This window comes from Rana temporaria, chromosome 7 (genome assembly GCF_905171775.1).
Source record: "Rana temporaria chromosome 7, aRanTem1.1, whole genome shotgun sequence".
NCBI classification, from domain to species: Eukaryota; Metazoa; Chordata; class Amphibia; order Anura; family Ranidae; genus Rana; species Rana temporaria.
Genome location: NC_053495.1, coordinates 101,079,102 through 101,101,616, shown reverse-complemented (window position 1 = coordinate 101,101,616; position 22,515 = coordinate 101,079,102). Strand labels below are relative to the sequence as shown.

Sequence of the window (22,515 nt, the reverse complement as noted above, 5' to 3'; positions counted from 1 at the left end):
GTCTGTGTCAGATTTTTTAGATATGCTTCTGAGTGGAAATAAGTGAGATCTTTGTTACTACATAAAGATTTAACAAAACAAAAAAAAATCACCTAGATTGGCTTAAAGTGGTTTAAACTCTTAAGCCTCGTACACACGACCGAGAAACTCGACGGGCGAAACACATCGTTTTCCTCGTCGAGTTCCTTGTTAGGCTGTCGAGGAACCTGACAAGCCAATTTTCTCCATTCCCGTCAAGGAAATAGAGAACCTGCTCTCTTTTTGGCTCGTCGAGTTTCTCAACAGTTTCCTCTACGAAAATGTACACACGACCGGTTTCCTCAGCAAAAAAAATCTCCCAGCAAGTTTCTTGCTGTTTTTTGCCGAGAAACTCGGTCGTGTGTACAAGGCCTTACATGTACCAAGTGGAGTGACTAGCCTCAGGTGATACCCAGAGATGAAATTAACCCTCCTACATGGGTTGTACCCATTTATCTGCAGCCCTCTCTTCTCTCTACATCATCCTAAAACACACAGATCAAAGGCTATTTCTTAGCAGGGAGACGGCAGGGGGTGGGGACCTGATGTCACACACAATGCACAGCTAGAGCACAAAGCTCAATGAAAGCTGAAACCAGAGTGGAGGGAATGAACCCCCCCCCCCCCCCCCTACACAGAATCATAAGAAAATATACACAGCTGAGGCTGTCAGTCAGCTCCTCTGTGTGATTACATACTATTATAGAATAATTTCAGTTGTCATTATTGGGAGTGTATGCAGAAGATTTAAAATTACATTTAAAACTTACCATTTCATCATTATATAGATTATTCAGATTCCTTGGAAATACTCTTTCTTTCTGGAGGAAGTATTATGAAGATAACCAGGGCTCAGCTGACAAACAGTGGGAATTACACATGTCTTGCATCAAACATAGAAGGCAGCACTCACAAAACCTTCATTTTGGCTGTTCAAGGCAAGTCATTGCATCCTATTTGTATGGTTTACCAAATTATTCCATTATGGTGTATACAATATTAAAATACCCTAATTATTTAAAGTTCCCCCTAGCATTACTGGGTCTGGAACATCCAATGAAGTCAATGCTCTGCCAGATGATGATGTACAGCTTATGTGTAAGACCAGAGGAGTCCCAACACCTGTGGTCCATTGGTCAAAGGATGGCCAACCCATTAACACTGATGATCGCCTTAACATCAGGTAAGATTTTTAAATAACAGTATAGTAAAGCAATGTTGATATTTATTTTATGTTTTCTTTTAATAAGACGCACTATTATTAACAATACAATGGGATTTTAGCCAGGTCAATCCTGTACTGTGGAATTTTGGATTTAATTCTTACTTTATCCACATAATTATCTGTTATAGAGTTCCAACACTAAAGCACACCCTCACTGTTTTTATACAGCTAAATCACAGATTTACAGGTAATAGAAGGGTCCCAAAAACATGTCTACAAATACACAAATAATATACGTGACATTGTAACAGAGACCTACTGTACAAAATAGTGAATAGAAAATTCTACTATTTTGGTTAGCTATGTAACCACTTAGAAATAATCCAACACATTTCTAAATACTTCTAGTATAAGAAGGTAGCAGAACCTTTCATTTCATTTCTAATTTTTGTCACCTTAACATGTTTTAGGCAGTGGGAACATGAAGGGAAGTAATTAGGTGGGCTTATAAAAGGGCTGGGCACCCTCTTGCAACAGTTGATGAAGTTTATAAGACTGTGAAGGGTTATAATCGTATATCTAAAGTTCTAAATCACCATCAATCCACAGTCAAGCAGATATTTGCATGCAAACAAGAAATTGTTCATCATGTCGCACTGCTTAAACAGGTGAGAAAAATCCCTAGGGTAAAGTTAGTTATAATTATTCTGCTTTATAATACTGTATATCATGTGGAAATTCTTCAGTTGTCCAATGTTATACTTGCCCAGGTTCACAAGCAAAAAAATATATTTATTAAAATCTTTCTGTTGTAATTTTTAAAGGAAAATTGATAATGGGGAGATACTATCCATTCCAAAAGTCCAAAGAGCTGATATGGGAAAATACACATGTGTAGCTATCAATTTAGCAGGCGAAGATGATCGCATTTTTCACCTAAATGTGTATGGTATGTATGCCAGCTTCTAAATAATTATTAGTCTATATAATTGTAATCTACACATGTTTTTATTATGAAGGAAGAAAATACAAATTGTAGTGCATAGACCAACAGACATATCATTTTGGATCTGACCATATTGTATAAAAGGTTACCCAGAATCCTTATATCCATGTTTTACGCCTTCCCCATTGGGTTATGCAGCCTTTTGCATTAAGCATAACAGCCCCTGGCATGCACATTATGCTTTTTCATATAAATTGGAGTTACATTATTAGAAAGGTGTTTTGCAAACCCAATGTGATAAATCTAAATGTACAGTATGCAGGTGCTGCAATATGTTATATGTTGAATAACGAGTAAAAATAAGTTGTTGGTTTGGTCTTAACCTAAGTTTGGACTGCATAGCTGTTCAGACATTTGGAGTAAATCCCAAACTTTAGGTACATTCACCAATAATTTCTCCCCCAAACACACCATTAAACCTTGCAAAATAAACAGATACTCCAAAAATGTTTTTTTTTTAATATTGTCTAAATCTCAGTTTCAAAATATATAGATGTATTGCCCAATATGTGTCACTTACCTGAAACCGAAGCCTGCAATGTCACCGCTGTCCCCTCCTCCATTAAGGGTCCATCTTCCTTCCGTGTATCGCGGCTCTGTCGCTGTGATTTGCCGGAGCCGCGATGAAGTCACTCCCGTGCATGCGCACGGGAGCCCCCAGTCACGCCACGATCTTCTTTAGAAACGGCACACTCGCCGTTTCTAATCTGTCTATCGATTTCTGCTGGTATGACTGCCTGGTAAAACAGGGGTCCATACCTTAAGGTGAGAGTAGCCATTCTTAACGGTGGAGGGATCACTTATTTAAAGTTAAAGTCACCGGTGAAGATTTGGAGTGGTTGTCACCCTATTCCTTTGGAATTTTTCACTTTTTGGACTGGTTTTTGTATTATTTATGCACTGTTCATGATTAATTTGTTATTGGTATAACAACTGTGTTTTGCACTTTAGTTTTATTGTATTTATATTGTGCTGCACTATTTCCTATACTCTTTTAGTGAAGACTGATCAATTAAAACCATTTACTCTGCTTTTCTGGATATAATATTCTTTAAGCAAACCCTAACTTTATGGTGTCTCATTTTGACATGTAAGCTAACTGTTCGTATTTTCCAAAAACTCATTCATCATTTGTTTACTATATTTTAGTTCCTCCCAAGATTGCTGATAATGAAGAAACAGTGTCAATAGCAGCAGCTTTGGAGACATCAGTAAACATTGAATGTTTTGTAACTGGTGATCCAACACCACAAATCAACTGGCTAAAAAATGGCCTTCCTCTTCCTGTATCCTCACAAATACGACCTCTTTCTTCTGGAAAAATCTTAAGGTAACTCTTCATAGATTTAATCTGTCCTAATTATTAGAATACTGTTGTCCAGGTGAACTTGTGCATTGCAGATACTTCACTCTCATAGGCTTGTCGCACACCTAGGTAGTGCAATGTGGACTGAAACACCCAGCATAAACTCATCAATGAAGAGGCATTGGTGGGCACCTCCATGTTTTTTTTTTTTATTTACTACCCATGGGTATATCCAATTCTCACTTGAGTCTACGGAAAGGTCAAATAGTACAGCTAACTGCTCTTAATGAAGGTTTCTCTGTAATCACGCACCCTCATTAAAAAACAAACAAACTGCATAGTAACATATTCATAATTACAATTTATGTATACTATATATCATTTATATAGGTGACATTGCAGCAAGAAAACAGTGTCTGGCAATCTGCATCTTTTCTCAAGGTTTGACCTATGACTTGCCTATGGCTTGCCTGAAACTGTTGCTACGATTACTTCAACTTTAATAAAAATGTCTGTGTCAGCTGCAACTAGTTTGCCTGGTTTATCCTTGCCTTAGGCCAACAATATATGATTCAAATCTCAGCCAGTTCAGCAAGAACCAGTCGAAATTCAAACCATTAGTGGCCAGGCTTATTGTACCAGGTTGATCGATTGATTGTCAGATTTGCTTGTGACTATCTCAAGCGGCTGCTAAAGCCACTAGCGATAATCAATTTTTTTTTTAACTAATAACGACTAGGTTTCAAGTCACATTTATGATAAATCCAGTCCTAAAGTTAATTCCTACTTTTTACAAGTTATTACATTTTTACAGTAGAACAAGTTGACTCCTCAAATGAAAATTTGCCTTCCTTTAAACAACTGTTCATAGGAAATTATTATTTCAGATAACAATGGATAAAACCAAATATAATTTGAACATGAATTACCCACACATAAATAAATAAATATATTGACCATTACATAATAATACATAAAGAGATGAAATGTATTGACCATTATATCTCAATATTTGATCAGATAGAAAGTGATAACTGAGAAGACAAATAATTAAATATTTCAATAACTGTGCATACAGTATTTATGTTGTTTTAGCCCATGCATATACAATTATTCCAAATTGCTATGTCCTTTATGATTACTATTATTTAAACTGTTTTGTAGGATTTCAAGATTACAGAAATCTGATGAAGGATTCTACACATGCGTGGCTTCAAACAGGGCTGGTGTTGACAAAAAAAAATACAATTTAAAGGTGTACAGTAAGTAATTGAGTCATTTAACACTTTGCCTTTTTTTTGTCTTCCTCTGGTCTACCTGTATGTAGATGCTAGAGGTGTGCATAAAAGTATTATATTTAGGGGTACTAAATCTAAAAAACAAAAATGTAATATATTGCAGCATACTAATCCTTAAATGTGGTGGATGCATTTGTTTTCTTTTTAAGGCTTGTTGCACATGGAAGTAAAGAGACCAAAAATTTGCCCTGGGTAAATGTTTTTGCATTCTCCTATGCCTGGGAAGTTGCAGGTGCCATGTATAGGCTGCTAAAAGTGAATGACTGGCATACTCATGTAAACTCTGGTGCTTCTGTGTATCAGCATTTACCTATACATGCTCATACAATGCATCATACACGTATGCATAACTATGCACAGGATCCTACCCTCTGCATTCCTTTTCTCATATGTGATTTGCGGAGAAACTTGTATCAAACTCCCTACCAATCAGTTACCTCCCAAACAGAGGAGGGCTCATTGAATGGCCTGTCTGTTACTTCATTTTCAAGACTCCTATTGTAAATTGATGGCAACAACTTGTTACTCCCTGGTCCCCACCTAAAACTACAACAGGCAAGGAACTGCTTACTATTGTGAGCAGTGACATAGTATTGCGAGTGACCCACACATGCTCAGGTACTTCTCTTAAGCTGAATTCATCTCTGCAATTTCAGCAAAATCTTTGCAGTCCATGTGGATGTCTGAACCTCCTCCTTCCAACCTCTATGCAACTGTTCCTCACAGCTATAAATTGCTGTATGGAGTGACTGTTGATACATATGGTGTCAGGCACTAGCTATCTCTACCTGATTCTCTCAACCTGCCAGCCACAAAACCAGCCAAGCCTGCTCTGTTCTCTGGGTACAGTACTTGGTTAGTGTCTCCCTGCCATGAGCTTAATGCCTTTTCACTACTCAAACTGCAGGCTCAGGGGCTACATGTTGGAAATGTTGGAAAACCCATTGAACTGGGAAGGACCAACTTTAAAAATCCTTATGAAAGACATTTAAAAACATTAAGGCCTCATGCACACTGGACGTTTTTTGACGTTTTTACAGCAGCTTTTTTTTTTGCTTCAGACATTTTCTCCTACAGTCAATAAACTCCCCATCGTGTTATCCTACGTGTCCATGCACACATAGGCTGTTATCAGCAGTTTTGGGCTAGGGTGTTTTTGGACGTTTTTGATCTATTGAAAACAAAAAAAAATCCTAATGCAAATTTGTAATAAACCAAATTATTTAATTTGGTGCCCTGCCTTGGTGTTTCTTTTTTACATGATAATTGATTTGCCATTTCAAGTTGACATTTCTGAGTTTGCACAGAAAAACATAACATTTTAAAAATCACCTTAATAAAGTAGAGCAGCAGCCAGAGATCAGTAGTCTGGAGTATGAGAACAAATTATACATGCCTAAACTAGATACATATTATCCCTGTATCTACCTCAGCTAACAGGTGGAAATATGTTCTGGTTTTAATTCCGTTCGCATATCTTTTTGCTTATGGGGATGTCATACTTGTCTACAGGTTTCATTGTCACAATCTGACTTATATATTGCTATCATTGTTCCAGTTGCGCCAACTATGGACGGTTCAGATATAACCGAGGAGCTCACCACCATCAAGGGAAATCCAACTACAATGAGGTGCATTGCTGATGGATACCCTGAACCCCATATCTCATGGTTAAGAAATGGAAAATATATTGACCTTGTGCCCAATAAAGGGACAACATTCCACATCCTGAATACCGAAATTACTGATATTGGTAGATATACATGTACTGCAACTAACGAGGCAGGCAGTATCAGCAAACATTTCATACTAAATGTTCTGGGTAAGTTTTTTAATTGTTATGTCTAGAACCATTATAATGCTAGTGTCACACATCTTAACATGGGAATCTAATTATTTTCTTTAAGTCACTCCACTTTGCATAGTCATTTCACCATGCACCACTCATACTCTGTGGAAACTATCCATAGGATAGACTAGAGATGAAGAGCACATATGCAGGCCCAGCTGGAAGGCTTCAACCTTTGGTTGTACAGCCTAGTTGGTGATATTTTGCTGGATCAGGGACAGGTGAGTATGTAAATAGTGGTGTGGTATCTACATTTTAAATGTATCCGAACCACAGGTTAATGATTATACACAATAAATCTGTATCATTCAAAATTTATTTTTGGGTGTGTGCATTCAGCTGTGTGCTTGTAACCAATGAAGATGGTTTACTAATCAAATAGGGGCTATTCACTTAGCAAAATGAATGTTCACTGAGTTTAGTAAATACGGTGAGGCTGTGCTTGCTTTAATCAGTAAGCCCCCGTTCACACCAGTGCGACTTGTCATGCAGTGTTAAATAGCATGACAAGTTGTACCCCATTACCAGCAATGGAACCATTATATTGCAGCAATTCTGAAATATTTTCCTGCACTAATTTTTACCGATTTCATTGTGACTTGTGTAGCACCCTCTAGCGAGTGCTAGAGTTAAGATTTTTGTGTTAGAGTAGGTAAATTGTCAGGATTGGCTGGCAGCTGAGCATGTGTGTTTTTCTTCGATAGGGCTGAGTAAGTAAGGGATGGCTTGTTTTACTCACAGGGCAGCATTTCTGAGACGTCCTCCAACTTCTAGAAACAAGCAGAAGGTTCTAGAAGGATGGGGGTGGAGTGGAGGATAAGCTGCCTGGAGTATTCTGAGGGCCCTGACCAATCCCCAACATATGGGTTGGTAGAGGGCAGGCCCCCCAAATACGCAGGGTCAGCCCAGCTGGGGCAGTGTGGAGTTTGGGTAATAGATGGAGTGTTGGGCTGTTGAAGACCTTTGGGAGTAACCCCCTAGTCTGGGAGGATGAACTCAGTCCTGGGCTTGGGTGTGGAAGGGACACCTTCTCATGACACATGGGAGGATATTGACCAGGAGGCATGGAAGCAAGGAGAGGACAGCAGGAGAACACTGCCAGGAAAGTCTCCAGGGAGAAAGACAGCCAAGAGGGCTGGTGAGTGTTGCAGTCAGACTGGGAGGCATGCCTGAAGAGACTGGGTGCAAGCAGTCTGGGATGGATGCAGAGTCAGTCTTGGAGAACTGTAGAAAAGTAGCCAGGAGGGCTAGTGAAAGGAGCAACTGCAGCCAGGCGGCCTGGTAGTGCCTGAATAGGTGGTACTGGCAGCAGTAGTCACAGCAATAGGACAGCTAAGCACTAAAGACCTATTTTTCTGCTACACTACCAAAGGAGCCAGTGATCCCTGCCTGCAAAAGGTTTTGGTTGGGATTTGAGTGAATCTGTGTGGGATCAAAATGGCAGTGCTAGCTGGTCCTGGCAGATGTAGTTGTGCAAGTAAGATTGTGCTGGAGGTAGAAGAGAAGTGTGTATATACTGGATGTACTGTATATAGTTTGTCCCTGAAGATTTCCTTGTTGATCAAGTGGGCATCCCATAATAACCCGTTCCCCTAAATAAAAAAACAAAGCTGCAAGGACTGATTTCTGTCTCCAGAGTGAGTGGAAGATTTGTGTGCCTGGTTTTGCAGCGTGGGAGATACCCATATTCACCAGCAGCTCCTACGGGGGTAGCACTACACTTGCATAGACTTCTGTTAAATGAAGTCGCAAGCCAGAATGAAATCAGCAGTGCAAATTGCACTAATGTGTGGCTTTGAAATCGCGCTGAAGATTTTTTTTTATTTCCTTTGGACATGATTGGGTATTCAAAGTAAATCCAGGGTTTATTTACTAAACTATGTAAACATTTATTATGGCAGATGAAGACTCTCTACTCCATTACCAGTCCAATACTAATAGCCAAGATCCATTTAGAGGAGTTCTAGATCAAGTGGGGTAAAACTAGTGATAATGAAGTGTTTAATATACCTGTGTATTTTGATTACATTTTACATAGATAATAGGAAGTATTATTTTGTTTTCTTAGAAGTATAGACAACAATGATGTACATAACATAAAGTAGATTCATATTTTACTTTTGTTTTATCTGTAGAGCCACCACATATAAATGGGTCAAGGTACATTGATGAATTATCAGTAACTATCAATAACCAAGTGGAGCTGGTTTGCTATACAACAGGATTTCCCTCTCCACTAATTAATTGGCTTAAAGACGGTCAGCTTCTTTCTCAGACTGAGAATGTGCACTTTATTAAAGGGGGGCAGATACTTCAAATAACCAGTGCACAGGTAAAGCTTAAAGAGAAACTTTTAATAATTTTAATAATTTTACCATTTTTACTATGTATATAATTGTATGTATGTATTTTCATTAAAAAAATATTTAATTTAGGGATCACCAGTGACAAATTCATAGATGGATGGCAAATGTTTTAAAAAGGAAAAGACACTAAAATAACTAAAAAATAAGTTCCGCTGTGGCATGCTGTAAAGCAGAGGTGTCCAGACCTTTCAAAGCCAAGTCCCCCCAAATAAGCTGGACATTTTTTTCTGGGACCCAGTGTACAGTGTAAACAAGTATTCAAAGTGAACTTGTGGTGAAACAATGAACATTTAAACAATTACAAATTCTCAGCAAGCAGTAAATCATCTTTAAAACCCCTATAGGCACAGGCACTGTGGATTCACCCTTGAAGTTCACAGAGGTGCTGAAGTCGGTTCTACTTGGTTTCTCAGCAGATTAGCTCACCCTGTTTCTTCTCCCAGCAGTGACTTGGCAGCTTTCTCATGTAAACATGTAAACACAAAGCAGGTGACCTGGGAAAAGTATCAGGGTAAACTAAACTGCTGAGAAACTGACTGGAACCCAGTGTTAATTTCGTCAATGAAAACGTTTTCGTCAGCTGCATTTTTACAGTGACGAAAACTTAACAAATTAGTTTTCGTTAACGACTGAAAACGGAATGAAAATGGGAGTCAGGGACGTTTACCCCTGTGAACTAACTTCCGGTTTTCCCTGAGCTCCACCTGCTTACACTCCCAACAAGCAAGTAAGTTGAATTGACTGTGTGCACCACCAGTGACGACTGCCAGGGACCAAAGCAGAAGTGTGCATTACATGCATGCCTCCCGAGTCCCGACAAGACTGTCCCACTCCCGAGTCCCGACTCACAAGATGACTGCCCAGGTCCAGAGCAGAGAGCAGACTGTGAGTGTGTAATACTAGTCTATATTACAAGTACAGCAGGCCTGAGGCCTCCCCTTAGACCACCATCCATCCAGAGCATTGTGTGTGCATTATTACAGGCCTCCTCTGACCACTGGCAGTGGTATCCAGGCCACTTTGCATTACAGGCCATCCCTCAGACCACCATCCAGCACTCTGCAGCATTACAGGCCTCCTCTGACCAGTAGCCACTGGCATGGTGGCATCTAGAGCACTGTGCATTACAGGCCATCCCTCAGACCTGAGACCCCCATCCAGCACTCTGCAGCATTACAGGCCTCCTCAGCCCATCATCCAGAGCACTCTGCTTCATTACAGGCCTCCTCGGGCCACTGTCTATAGCACTCTGCAGCATTATAGGCCTCCTCAGACCACTGTCCAGAGCACTGTGCAGCATTACTGCGCTCCTCAGACCACCGACCAGAGCACTGTGCAGCATTACAGGCCTCCTCTGACCAGTGACCACTGGCATGGTGGCATCCAGAGCACTGTGCATTACAGGCCATCCCTCTGACCTGAGACCACCATCCAGCACTCTGCAGCATTACAGGCCTCCTCTGACCAGTAGCCACTGGCATGGTGGCATCCAGAGCACTGTGCATTACATGCCATCCCTCAGACCTAAGACCACCATACAGCACTCTGCAGCATTACAGGCCTCCTCTGATTGGTAGCCACTGGCATGGTGGCATCCAGAGCACTGTGCATTACAGGCTATCCCTCAAACCTGAGACCACCATCCAGCACTCTGCAGCATTACAGGTCTTCTTTGACCAGTAGCCACTGGCATGGTGGCATGCGAAGCACTGTGCATTACAGACCATCCCTCAGACCTGAGACCCCCATCCAGCACTCTGCAGCATTACAGGCCTCCTCAGACCATCATCCAGAGCACTCTGCAGCATTACATGCCACCTCAGGCCACTGTTCAGAGCACTGTGCAGCATACCAGGCCTCCTCAGACCACTGTCCAGAGCACTGTGCAACATTACTGCTCTCCTCAGACCACCAACCAGAAAACTGTGCAGCATTACTGGCTTCCTCAAACCACCATCCAGCATTACAGGCCTCCTCAGACCACCATCCAGAGTGGCTAAATCTGTATCTGTGAGTTTGTTCAAACCTTAATACCATAAACAATAATATAATATTCATTATTTTACTCCTGGAGTATTTATTGAGTTTGGAAATTCTATAGAAATGCGTAATAATAATAAATTATAATTTAACTAAACACATTCAACTAAATTGTACTGGAGATTTCAATCTACTAAAATACGATGACTAAAATGGGACTAAAATTAAAATGGCATTTCTCTTTCGTCCATGGATGGACACACCTTCTTTATACTCTTGACTGTAGGGTTATGTTCCGACTATTAGGAAAGGCCTAATAAACGGAACATAACCCTACAGTCAAGAGTATAAGGAAGCTGTGTCCATCCATGGATGAAAGAGAAATGCCATTTTAATTCTAGTCCCATTTTAGTCATCATATTTTAGTAGATTAAAATCTCCAGTACATTTTAGTTGAATGTGTTTAGTTAAATTATAATTTATTATATTTCCGATGAAAAAACTCAGCTACACACGATTGGAAAATCCTGTGTGGCATAAGACTAAAACTAAATTGTAATTTGCTGCCAAAATTAACACTGCTGGAATCAACTTCAGTGCTTCTGCTGTGAACTGCTGTGAGGATTATTGTTTCTGCAGTGCCTGCAGACACAGAAGTCTCTGGCGGAATTTTTTAAATCCCATTTGCTGCTTGTTAAAGATTTGCTAATACTTGAATGTTTATGGCTTGGCTGCATGTTTACCTTAAATACAATTGGTCATCCATACATGTTAACATTATCATAAATGAGGGCCTATATTTTATATATTCAGAACTACAAAAAAAATATGATTGATGTACCATATACTCTATTTATCACGTTCTAAATGCCCAATTTTCTTTTCTTTTTGGATAGCTCTGACAGTGTTTTTAACATTTTGCACAGCACCGCAAGAGCATACATTTTTCTACAGCCCTCCATGATTTAATGTTGCCAAGACTGTACAAATAAAAAGGGGCAAAGGCATTTGCACTTGGGGTTGTGACACCCTATTACCACAAATAGTACCCTGGCTATAAAAAGGTTGTCACTTTACCCATGAGGTTTTCTTTATTATTATTTTATTTTACATAGTAGATATGTTTGTGCATTTTTAAGAAAATAATACAATTGTGTTATGTGGCAATTGCCGGGAAAACCATAGAGTGAAATTACTAGCAAATGTTGGCAATATTGCATCTCCTTACTTGCAGTTTAGGAGCTGTCTTTTTTTTGGATTCTTTCCCTGTTCAAATAATGCTCTTATTAATGTGCTTTCTGGCAATTTCTCTCAACCAACTTTTGATCAAACAAATTATCAAATGTATAAAAGTAGAACTTTACCCATAACAGTTTGATAACAATGAATGTTCTTCAACAAAATAACATAATAATGGTAGCACACCACATTAATAATTATGCTACTAAATGTGTGTGTGCTGTAAATTGCCTCCAGTATTACTCTTTTTGCTGAAGGCTGTTGTTTGTTGGAGCCCAGAGCAGTACCTTCCGTATTGGAAACTCTCTCCTCTCCTTGGTCTCAAAAACTGTATGTCACTTTCTGTAATAAAAATGTGTGCATTTCAAGCCTTGATTGTACAGTCCGTATTGGCTCAACTAGAGAGGAAGCCTGCAGAAGTTTTACAGTGCTGAAGTTTACAGGCTGTTGCTGCCTAGCGGTTAAAGCGGATGCCCGATGAACAAAAAAAATATTAGAAGTCAGCAGCTACAAATACTGCAGCTGCTGACTTTTAATATCGGCACACTTACCTGTCCTGGAGTCCAACGCCATCGCTCGTCACTCTGCTGCCCCTTGCCATCCTCGGTGAGGGAACCAGGAAGTGAATCGCTCCAGCTTCACTGCCCGGTTCCCTACGGCGCATGCGCGAGTCGTGCTGCGCCTGCTAAATGGCTTCCGCTGTGCTCTGGGAGCAGAGTGTTCCCAGAACACAACAGGGGGTGGGCGGGAGGTGATGTCCTGCCCGCAGTCTGCCCACAGACTGTGTGGCTGGAAGTGGGTGCAAATACCTGTCTTTAGACAGGTATCTGCACCCCCCTCCGGTGTCACATTTGACACCTTTCAGGGAGGAGGGGGGTGCAGATACCTGTCTAAAGACAGATATTTGCACCCACTTCCGGCCACACAGTCTGCAGGCAGGACGTTACCTCCCGCCCCCCCCCTGTTGTGTTCTGGAGGGGGGAGGGTTCTGATCAGCGGGAGAGAATATCAGGGAGCTAAGATAAGACACTATCCTTGTAAGTTTTAGGCCTCGTACACACGATAGGTTAAAAAGAGGACACCGGTCTGATGGACTGTTTTCATCGGTCAAAAACGATTGTGTGTGGGCCCCATAGGTAATTTAACCATCGGTTAAAAAAAGCCAACTTGCTTTAAATTTAACCGATGGATTCCTAACCGATAGGACAAAACCAATTGTTAGTAGGCACGACCATCAGTTAAAAATCCATGCATGCTCAGAATCAAGTCGACGCATGCTTGGAAGCATTGAACTTATTTTTTTTAGCACGTAGTTGTGTTTTACATCACCGCGTTCTGACACGACCGTTTTTTTAACCGATGGTGTGTAGGCGCGACGGACCATCAGTCAGCTTCATCGGTTAACCGATGAAAACGGTTCATCGGTCCGTTCTCATCGGATGGACCGATCGTGTGTACGCGGCATAACTCTTTCATGCCTCCCTGGCAGCAGTGTTTGTCCCGTCACCTCTCCGGATTTTCTTTTCTCCCTACCTAATATGTGTTCCCTCAACACTGTCTGTGTCATTGCTGTTTCTGTTCCCCTCAGCAGCAGTAAATCTTTAGGCTGTCAGCTGATCGACCTCTAGTGACTGATTATCAGCCCAGTGCTGAGAATACAGGATAACAGAGCATGTACAGATCAGGATGAGACATTGCCTTACAAGTTTTTAAAGAGTATAGGCACATATTTTCAATGTTTTTCATAGCTATACCTACAAAAGGGGCCAGCATGATGTGATCTATCAGGGCATCATTTTCTAACTAATGTTCCACTTGAAGGCAACCAATGACCAATAGTTTATACATTAAAAATCTTTATACAGGAGTATTAGTAGATTCAGTTGATTCACTTAAATGTTTTTTACAATTGAAGTCTTGTAAGCAGTTCAAATTACTAAATTGTGTATGGCTAGTGTGTTTCTATTGTTTTTTTAGTATTGTATTATAAATTGTTTGCTTCTTTAATGCTTGCACGTAATTTAATCACATATGATCTTTTCTTAATCATACTAGGAAGAAAATGTAGGGTTGTATACCTGCCTGGCTTCAAACAATGCTGGAAACACCAAGAAAGAATTTTCTGTAAAAGTTCACAGTAAGTTCAGTTACAGTTGAGCTCTTTGGAAATAGTGTTACCTCTGTTGGTGCCTGATGGTTTTTACTATTTAGATGGTATTATAGATCATTCAAGCTTGTGTTCTAAAAAAACACTGGTCAGTAAGGCCAGTGCATTTCAAAGTGTGTCTTTAGTGCAATGGTAAGTTGACAGAAAATACATCAGCCCTGATGCTCCATTTCTGAACATGGGCAGCAATTTACATAAAAAAGTAATAGATGTGAACAAGCACTTAGTGCCGGTTCACACTACAGCGACTTGGGATCCGTCTTGTAAGTCCTCGAGTCTTAATGCACACTATTGAAGTCGCTCCGACTTCACAAAAGGTTCCTGTACTACTTCAAGGCGACTTCTAGGCAACTTGTACCCATAGATTTCAATAGAAGTTGCCTCCAAGTCGGATCTCCATTTATATTGAAGCGACTTTACAGGAAAAAGAAAATAATTTACCCAGGCACTCCCCACGTTAACCCAGGCAACCCGCTCCCTCCCACAGAGCTGATTATTCTGTGATTGGCCACAGCCAAAGTCGCTTGTCCTGGAGGAAACTTTTTGTTGCGTTGTAAGTTGATCAAAGCCTCAATGAAGTTGCATTGAAGTCACCTCCAAATCGCCTTGCAAAGTCGCGCTGTAAGTCAAGTTGCCCCTGTGTGAAACAGCATTTAAGACTAACCTTCATAGAATGGATGCTAATATGATAAATTAAACATATATTAAGTTTACAAAATATATGTATAAAATGAAGCACAATTTGTTGACGTGGTACCACATCCATAATGTGCATTAGCACGAAAAAAGGGGAATATTGTTTGCCACATACTGTATAGCCCATAAAAAAGTGAGCACTCAGAAGGTTATAAAAATACAAATGTTTATTAACAACAAAGTCTTGTTAAAACATTCATAAAAAATGACAAGCATTTTTGTCCGTAGTGTATATTGGGTTTTCCAAATAGGTATGGACACACTTATGCTGTTAGGGCCAGATTCACGTAGAATTGCGGCGGCGTAACGTATCCTAGATAAGTTACACCGCCGCAATTTTTCATCGCAAGTGCCTGATTCACCAAGCACTTACGATGAAAACTACGCCCGCGGCCTCCGGCGCAAGGTGGGCCAATTCAAATGGGCGTGTGCCATTTAAATTAGGCGCGCTCCCGCGCTGGACCTACTGCGCATGCTCCGTTTCCGGACGCTGTGACATCATTTTTTTGAACGGCGACGCGCGTAGCGTACTTACGTATTCCCGGACAGCTTACGCAAACGACGTTAAATTTTGAATTTAGACGCGGGAACGACGGCCATACTTTAGACAGCATCACACTTGCTGACTAAAGTTAGGGCACCAAAAAAAACGACTAACTTTGCGACGGGAAACTTGACTACGGACGACGTAGCGAACGGAAAAACCGCCGTGGATCGGCGGTAACTCCTAATTTGCATAGCCGACTCTGGTTTACGACGTGAACTCCCCCCAGCGGCGGCCGCGGTACTGCATCCTAAGATCCGACAGTGTAAAACTATTACACCTGTCGGATCTTAGGGATATCTATGCGTAACTGATTCTATGAATCAGTCGCATAGATAGAAACAGAGATACGACGGCGTATCAGGAGAAACGCCGTCGTATCTCATTTGTGAATCTGGCCCTTAGATCCTAGCCCATATAGTGAATAGATATACAGATATAAGTAGAAAATTTACACAGATGTGTTGGGCCAGATTACAAAAGAAATAGGGGTGCTGGTCTTGGTCTCAACGCATTTCGTCAATCAATGGCTTCTTCAGGAGACCATAAAAACTGGGAACTTCTAAAGCTTGATCCAATTGAAGGATTCCAGGCCATCTCAAAACATGAGATTAACACATCAGGGCTTTTACAGCTAACAATTGAGCCCTTAAAGGGCATTGCAAAATGTCAATAGATGAAATCACTCAAGATGAATAGTAGGAACTCCTTTGCCATAAGAAGTAAATGGGATCCATACAGCATGTGCTTGAAAGACAAAAAATCCCATCAGCCAGTTATTCATCATTTTTTTTGGATGGAAGTGGGTTTTGGCAGGTACCTGCTCCCCCATTTCCAGTCAGATCGATGTGACAGAAGTTCACCCCTCCTCCTTCCCCCGTAGCCTTCTAGGACAGTGATGGTGAACTTTTTTGAGCCCGAGTGTGCAAACTACAACAGTTTACAAAGCGGCGTGTCAGAGGTCATATGACTGCGTCTAGGTGAGGGGGGAACAAAACTCTGCGCACCCCACCATATGTCCGATCCCTGGGAGGAGATCACATGTGGTCCGCTACAGTAATGGCCTTTTTAGGAGTCCCCGCCCTCCCAGGCTGGGTGTGGTGATTGGGATCAGCTATAGCAAAGCTCCTGGCCTGAGGACATGGCGGAGAATCTTCCTCTACCTGCGATCACCGGACTGCACAATCCAGGGTTTTCAATCCACCCATGTCTGTCTCAGCACACCATTCACAGGCAGCCCGGCTAGAGGTCATGTGACCTGGGTAGCGATCCAGTGACTTAGCTTGCATGCCCACAGAGAGGGATCTGCGTGCCAGCTGTGGTGAGTGTGCCACAGGTTCACCATCGCTGTTCTAGGACATGCCACAGGTGCCATAAATCTGCAGGACCAATTCAAAAGTGCAGCGCAGTTTGTGCATGTGCAGTGAGCAGCTGGCTGTGAAGTTGTAAGCAGTCACAGCCGGCTGCCCGCAGTATGCCATCACCAGGCACCGAAGCCCGGTGAAGAAACCAGCTGGGTGAGAACATCACTGGATCCTGGGGCAGGTGAGATTCCTAGTATTAAAAGTCAGCAGCTACAGTTATTGTAGCTGCTGACTTTTAATTTTTGCAATTTAGACTGGATACCCGCTTTAATCAACTTAATCCAATGATTGTGGTTTCTTTTAATAATGTGTCAAGGAGGATGTTGCTTATTCAGGAACTTAATTGGAGCTGTAAAAGTATGTCACCAAGGTGGCATGAAGTCTGGTGCAGATGTAATTTGTTCCAGTTACATGACAAACAAGGTGTTGTCAAATTATTGTTATAACGATGAACTATTGCGACCCTTTTTTTGGCATAGTTGTTCTTGCTGACCAAACTGTGACACCTTACCACCCTTAGAAGAATGTGTATTTTCCTTAAAGAGAAACTTTGGGGGAAAAAATACATATATCATGCACTCTTTCACTAATATTTAACTAGTACTATCACAGTTGAATTTCTGTTTCTCCTGTTAGTTGATCTGTATTTTTTTCCACAGGCTAAGCTGTCTGTCAGAAGTAGCAGTTGGAAGGGTTGGGACAAACCCCTCTAAGGCTCCATTCACATCAATGCGACAAAACGCCCGACGCCGGACGCTTCTGCCGCTAGAGGGGAGAATTCCCATTGCTGTCTATGGAGATGGTTCACATCTCATAGACGCCGAACGCCTGTCGCCTGAAAAAAAGTCCCGGACCCTTTTTTTCAGGCGACATTGGTGTTCGCCCATTGACAGCAATGGGAAGAATCTTAAAAAAAAAAAAAAAGATACACACTCGCGGCAAAATACGCCGCGTACGCCGTACGCCGCTGTCGCATAGATGTGAATGCAGCCTAACACTGCCAGGGTACTTTCAACAGTCAACATTGTATCTAACATTTTGGAGTATTTTATTTTCTCTTTCTGTAGGGCCTTATGTACTGTACATTGGCAGCTCCCGGTGTGAGAGCTTTTGGTGTTTTTTTTGCCAAATCTCCTAAGCTCATCTCTATAGAAGTCTATGTGTCCATACAATGCTGTATTCTGGCCTAGACCAACAAGGCCCAGGCCTAGGGCAGCACTTTGCAGGGGGGCAGCATGGAAAGAGTCCCCACCAGCTTGTGCTACTCTGTTAGTGTAATGCAAGATGCTTCTAATTTTGACTGTCCCATGATTCTGGACCACAAACCGTCCTCACTGTGCTATATGTTTTCTGCTGCACGATTGGCATGGTTATATCTTCTTAGTCCTCTCCATTAAATTATCAGAAATTTGTGCTTAAAGTAGAACTATAGGCAACACTTTTTTCCATTTTGGATAGAGTAAGGGAGAGTTATAGCCCCTATCAGTTTATTTTTTTACCATCTCTGTCCCATTGCACAGATTTTTCTTCACTTCCTGCCCCATAGCCAAACAGGAAGTGAGAGGAAATCTATGCAAATTCGGGGAATTCATTGCCCCCCAGGCCCTCAGAACTAGTGTCCCCACTCGAAAATGTCAGGGCGTGTCTTAAACAGAAAGGTATGTGACCTTGACAGGAAGGGGTGGGTCATATTTAAATTAGGGGGTGCACGAGTTTTGTCAGGCCTAGGGCAGCACAAAACCTAAATACACTACTGTGTCCATATACAAAAGGGCTTTTAGAAGAGTTTAGGAGCTGGTGCTTTTAGGTGAGGTCAAACCTCCCTCTCCTAAACGCAGAATAATTGCATTCAGGATAGGAACATTTTGACCATGGGAAAACGCAAAACATGACAACATCGTTGAAAAATGGATTGCATTTTCCTGTAGCCGCAGTCGGAAGCTGCCAGTGTACATGAAAAAAAGAGGCAAAAAACTGTGCTGAGAAAATGAACAAGCTTGACAAACTGCAAAAATGTGTTAAAAAAATCAATGAATAGTTGGAAGCAGCAAACCTTCTGTAAACAACATACAGTGGAAAAAAATTGGTCACGCTAAACCTATAATAATTGCACACCTAAATGCAACTTAAGTGAATAAGTGTAACACTTCCATGAAATATAAATGCTGTAACAGCCAAAAATGAAATGACAAACAACTTAATGTGAGCAAATAAATAAATACGAGATCCACTAATTTAGCGCTGGATAAATCCGGAAAAAACAATGGATCAAAATGTAAAGTGAAAACCTCATACAAAGTATGAATAAATAAACCAACAATAAAATTGGGCAAATGAGTGAATAGAATGTTCATAGATGTTGGAAAAATGGGTAAAATGATACACCCGTGCAAAAAGATAATCCTTATTAAAATTCAACCATTAAAAAAATCCTCAAATGTTGAAGAGAAGCTACTGTGAAATCCACCACTGAATTGAAAGGAATGCCTGCTTACCAGAGCTCCATGATCCCCCGCAACAGAGGATCCGGAGAAACTTAGATAAAAAAACAGTTGGCTCCAAAGACATCCAAGGATGGACTCATGTATGCATACCATGTAAAAGACATAAAAGCTTCCATAGTTTAAAACAGCTTCACGATTTATTAAATTTAAAAAAAAAAAACACACTTACAATATTGTAGCATGTAAAAAAGCCTTAAGCCTGATGTGCCAGCCGGACACAAACAGGCAAACCCATCCTTCTGGATACAGAGTGCAGTGGATGGTGACGTCAGCACGCCGTTCCGCTCCGCCCTGTACATGTACATAATGCCTTATAATGGTTTCAGGACAAATCTCTAACAGGGACACAGATAGCAATAGAAATCTGACAGGTGTTTGTATCCCACTCTACATTTTTTTTTAAGTTTTGCATTTAGTTATATTTTAACAGCAACTGAAAGTATTTTGTGTGATCAGCCAGATGTTTGCAAATATATGTACTGTGCAAAATCCTGAGATAAGACTGGTTCACCTATCAGTAGTTATAATTGTAAAGACAATTTGGGACTACATCTACAATATAGTAGACAACTGGCATTTTTTCAAATGAATAATCTCTGATTGTGCATGTCTCTTTTCTCTAGTGCCCCCTAACATTGCTGGCATCAATGGCATCCATAATATAACTTCACTTAAGGATAAACAAGTTACTCTGGAATGTAAATCAGATGCTGTCCCTCCACCAGAAATCACGTGGCTAAAGGATAATAAGCCATTGTTGGTAAAGTTTTTTCTATTAGACATCTTATACATTGGCATTTGTTAGATGTGATTAATGCAGCATGTGCATACGTAATAATGTTTTCTGTGATGCGGTATTCATTGTTTTCTTACCATTTGTTTTAAAGAAGACCAGTCACAACTCAACTTATGTAAGAATCAGAATATTCAGTTTCAGGTTGCATAGACTTTTTGTTAATAAAATCTTTACTTACCTCGTCTAAGTTTGAATCTTCAGGTTTGGAATAAGTGGTCAACTGTCAGTGCCCATTTACACCAGTGGACACATGTTAAGGTGCGCAAAGTGCACACTGACTTGTGTTTTTTTGTGGACTGTTGGATAAGGAATCACAGTATCTTTTTTTTTTTTAAGTTATTACACTGGCAACCTGACAGTCCATTTAACTTTATGCAAAACATAGTTTTGGCACCATAATAACATGAGTACTCTTACAACTGGAACTCAACTGTACTGGAAGTAGAATGCCCCAGTAATATTGTCTCCTCTCTATTTCACTCTGCTTTTGAAGGACAATGGACAGCACAGCAATCCACTGTGCCATGCCTAAATAGTGTTTTGCAAAGAAAAAAAAATCATCTTTCCCCAGTGAGGAGGCCTTACATCGCTTCCTCACCACTTGTCAGTAGCCTCTGCAGTGCGATCCAAACTCAGATTGGGCTTCAAATGCAAGGGAGATTTAGACGCATGACTAGTTTCTTTAATTGATTTCCATTTTAGAACTGGTATCAAGGATGATCATATTGGCTTGTCAGATATTAGGTATATTATATAGTTGTTTAAATATCATAAGTTTAAAGTTTACCTTTCACAAACCTTGGCAAATTAAATTAAGCAAATTAAGCTTTTGAGAGAATTCCTTTTCAATTACTGTTGTATCAATGGGACACTGTGTGAAGGTAGTTCTGTAAAAAAAATGGTTTAAATACTTTAACAGTACTTTCACACTGAATGAGAGTTTGAAATCGTGCGGATTCAGCTGAACCTCCCACAATTTCAAACCGTCATTTTAGTGCGAGTTCGGGGGCGATTTGAAAGACATCTGTTTGGGTTCATGCACAGATGTCTGTTGAAATCGCTCTCAAAGTCGGCAAAAGTAGTGCAGAAACGACTTTTGGAAATCGGTGAGGCACCGCAAAGTCAGCGTTGCACCGATTGGGACAGTGCCGTTGCTGGCAATTTGGCATGAGATTTGATGTGTCAAATCACATGTCAATTTGCGCCAATGTGTTATTTCTTTCTTTTTTTAACCATTTTGTTTAACACCCCAATATATTGCCCCATTATCATTATCACCAGTTCTCATAACTTTAAATAATTAATTAAAAAGTTTGGATAGCTAGGAACAAAGTATCATATTTATACAAAAATATATTTGAATGCAACAAATACGATTTCTGATGTTTTTGTGCGCTCAAAACACGTTTTTTTACGGACATAAAAAATAAATAAAATAACAAACATGTTATACTTACCTCCTCTGTGCAGTTGGTTTTGCACAGAGCAGTCCAGATCCTCCTCTTCTCGGGTCCCACTTCGGCTCTCTTTGTCCTTCTTTCCTGTTGAGTGCCCCCACAGCAAGCAGCTTGCTATAGGGTGTCCCGAGCCAAGTCACAGTTTCGTGTATCCATTCAGACACAGAACCCCGCCCTGACCTCACCCCCTCTCTCCCCTGATTGGGGAGAGAGGGGCACCGCTGCTGTGTGTCAGCCAATCAGTAGGAGAGTCCCGCACAGCTAAGACACTCATGGACATTTCTAGAGATAGAAGGTGTTAGGTAAGTAATTAGGGGGGCTGGGGAGGCTGCTACACACAGAAGTTTTTTTTTATCTCAATGCACAGAATGCATTAATAAAAAAAAAACTTCTGCCTTTACAACTCCTTTAAGTATTTGAAGATTCTGTCCCATACCCCCATCATTTGGTTCCCAATTGGGAGACACAGGAGCTGGGAAGAGGTGTGGTTAAAACAGAACTAATCCCAGTGCTGAAAGCAGTCCATTAGGTGTGCCTGGGCGCTGCCCCTTGTATCCACAGCCGCCATGGCCGCCACCCACTATTCATGCATCCAGACCCTTTCAGGATGCCAGGCACTTTAATTACAGCGGCAGGGGTGTTTTTTTGAAGCACCTGATTAGAGCCAGAGGCTCTTATATGCTTTAAAATAGTATGGGCTTGTGATGCAGAGCATTGCGCTACAAGCCCACCCAGGTGTTACTAAAGCAAATTGATATTA

At 40.9% G+C, this 22,515-nt stretch overlaps 1 protein-coding gene across 2 annotated transcripts in view; it reads left to right on the top strand.

The window, feature by feature from the left end:
* Positions 1-22,515, top strand: part of HMCN1 (hemicentin 1) — a 384,153-nt gene that overhangs the window by 227,878 nt on the left and 133,760 nt on the right. For both annotated transcript variants that reach the window (XM_040359793.1, XM_040359792.1), the window contains exons 63-71: positions 807-956; positions 1,042-1,201; positions 2,008-2,132; positions 3,339-3,519; positions 4,660-4,757; positions 6,352-6,615; positions 8,778-8,974; positions 14,283-14,364; positions 20,126-20,262. In XM_040359793.1, the coding sequence (XP_040215727.1) occupies positions 807-956; positions 1,042-1,201; positions 2,008-2,132; positions 3,339-3,519; positions 4,660-4,757; positions 6,352-6,615; positions 8,778-8,974; positions 14,283-14,364; positions 20,126-20,262 (1,394 nt within the window). The remainder of the gene's footprint in view (positions 1-806; positions 957-1,041; positions 1,202-2,007; positions 2,133-3,338; positions 3,520-4,659; positions 4,758-6,351; positions 6,616-8,777; positions 8,975-14,282; positions 14,365-20,125; positions 20,263-22,515) is intronic.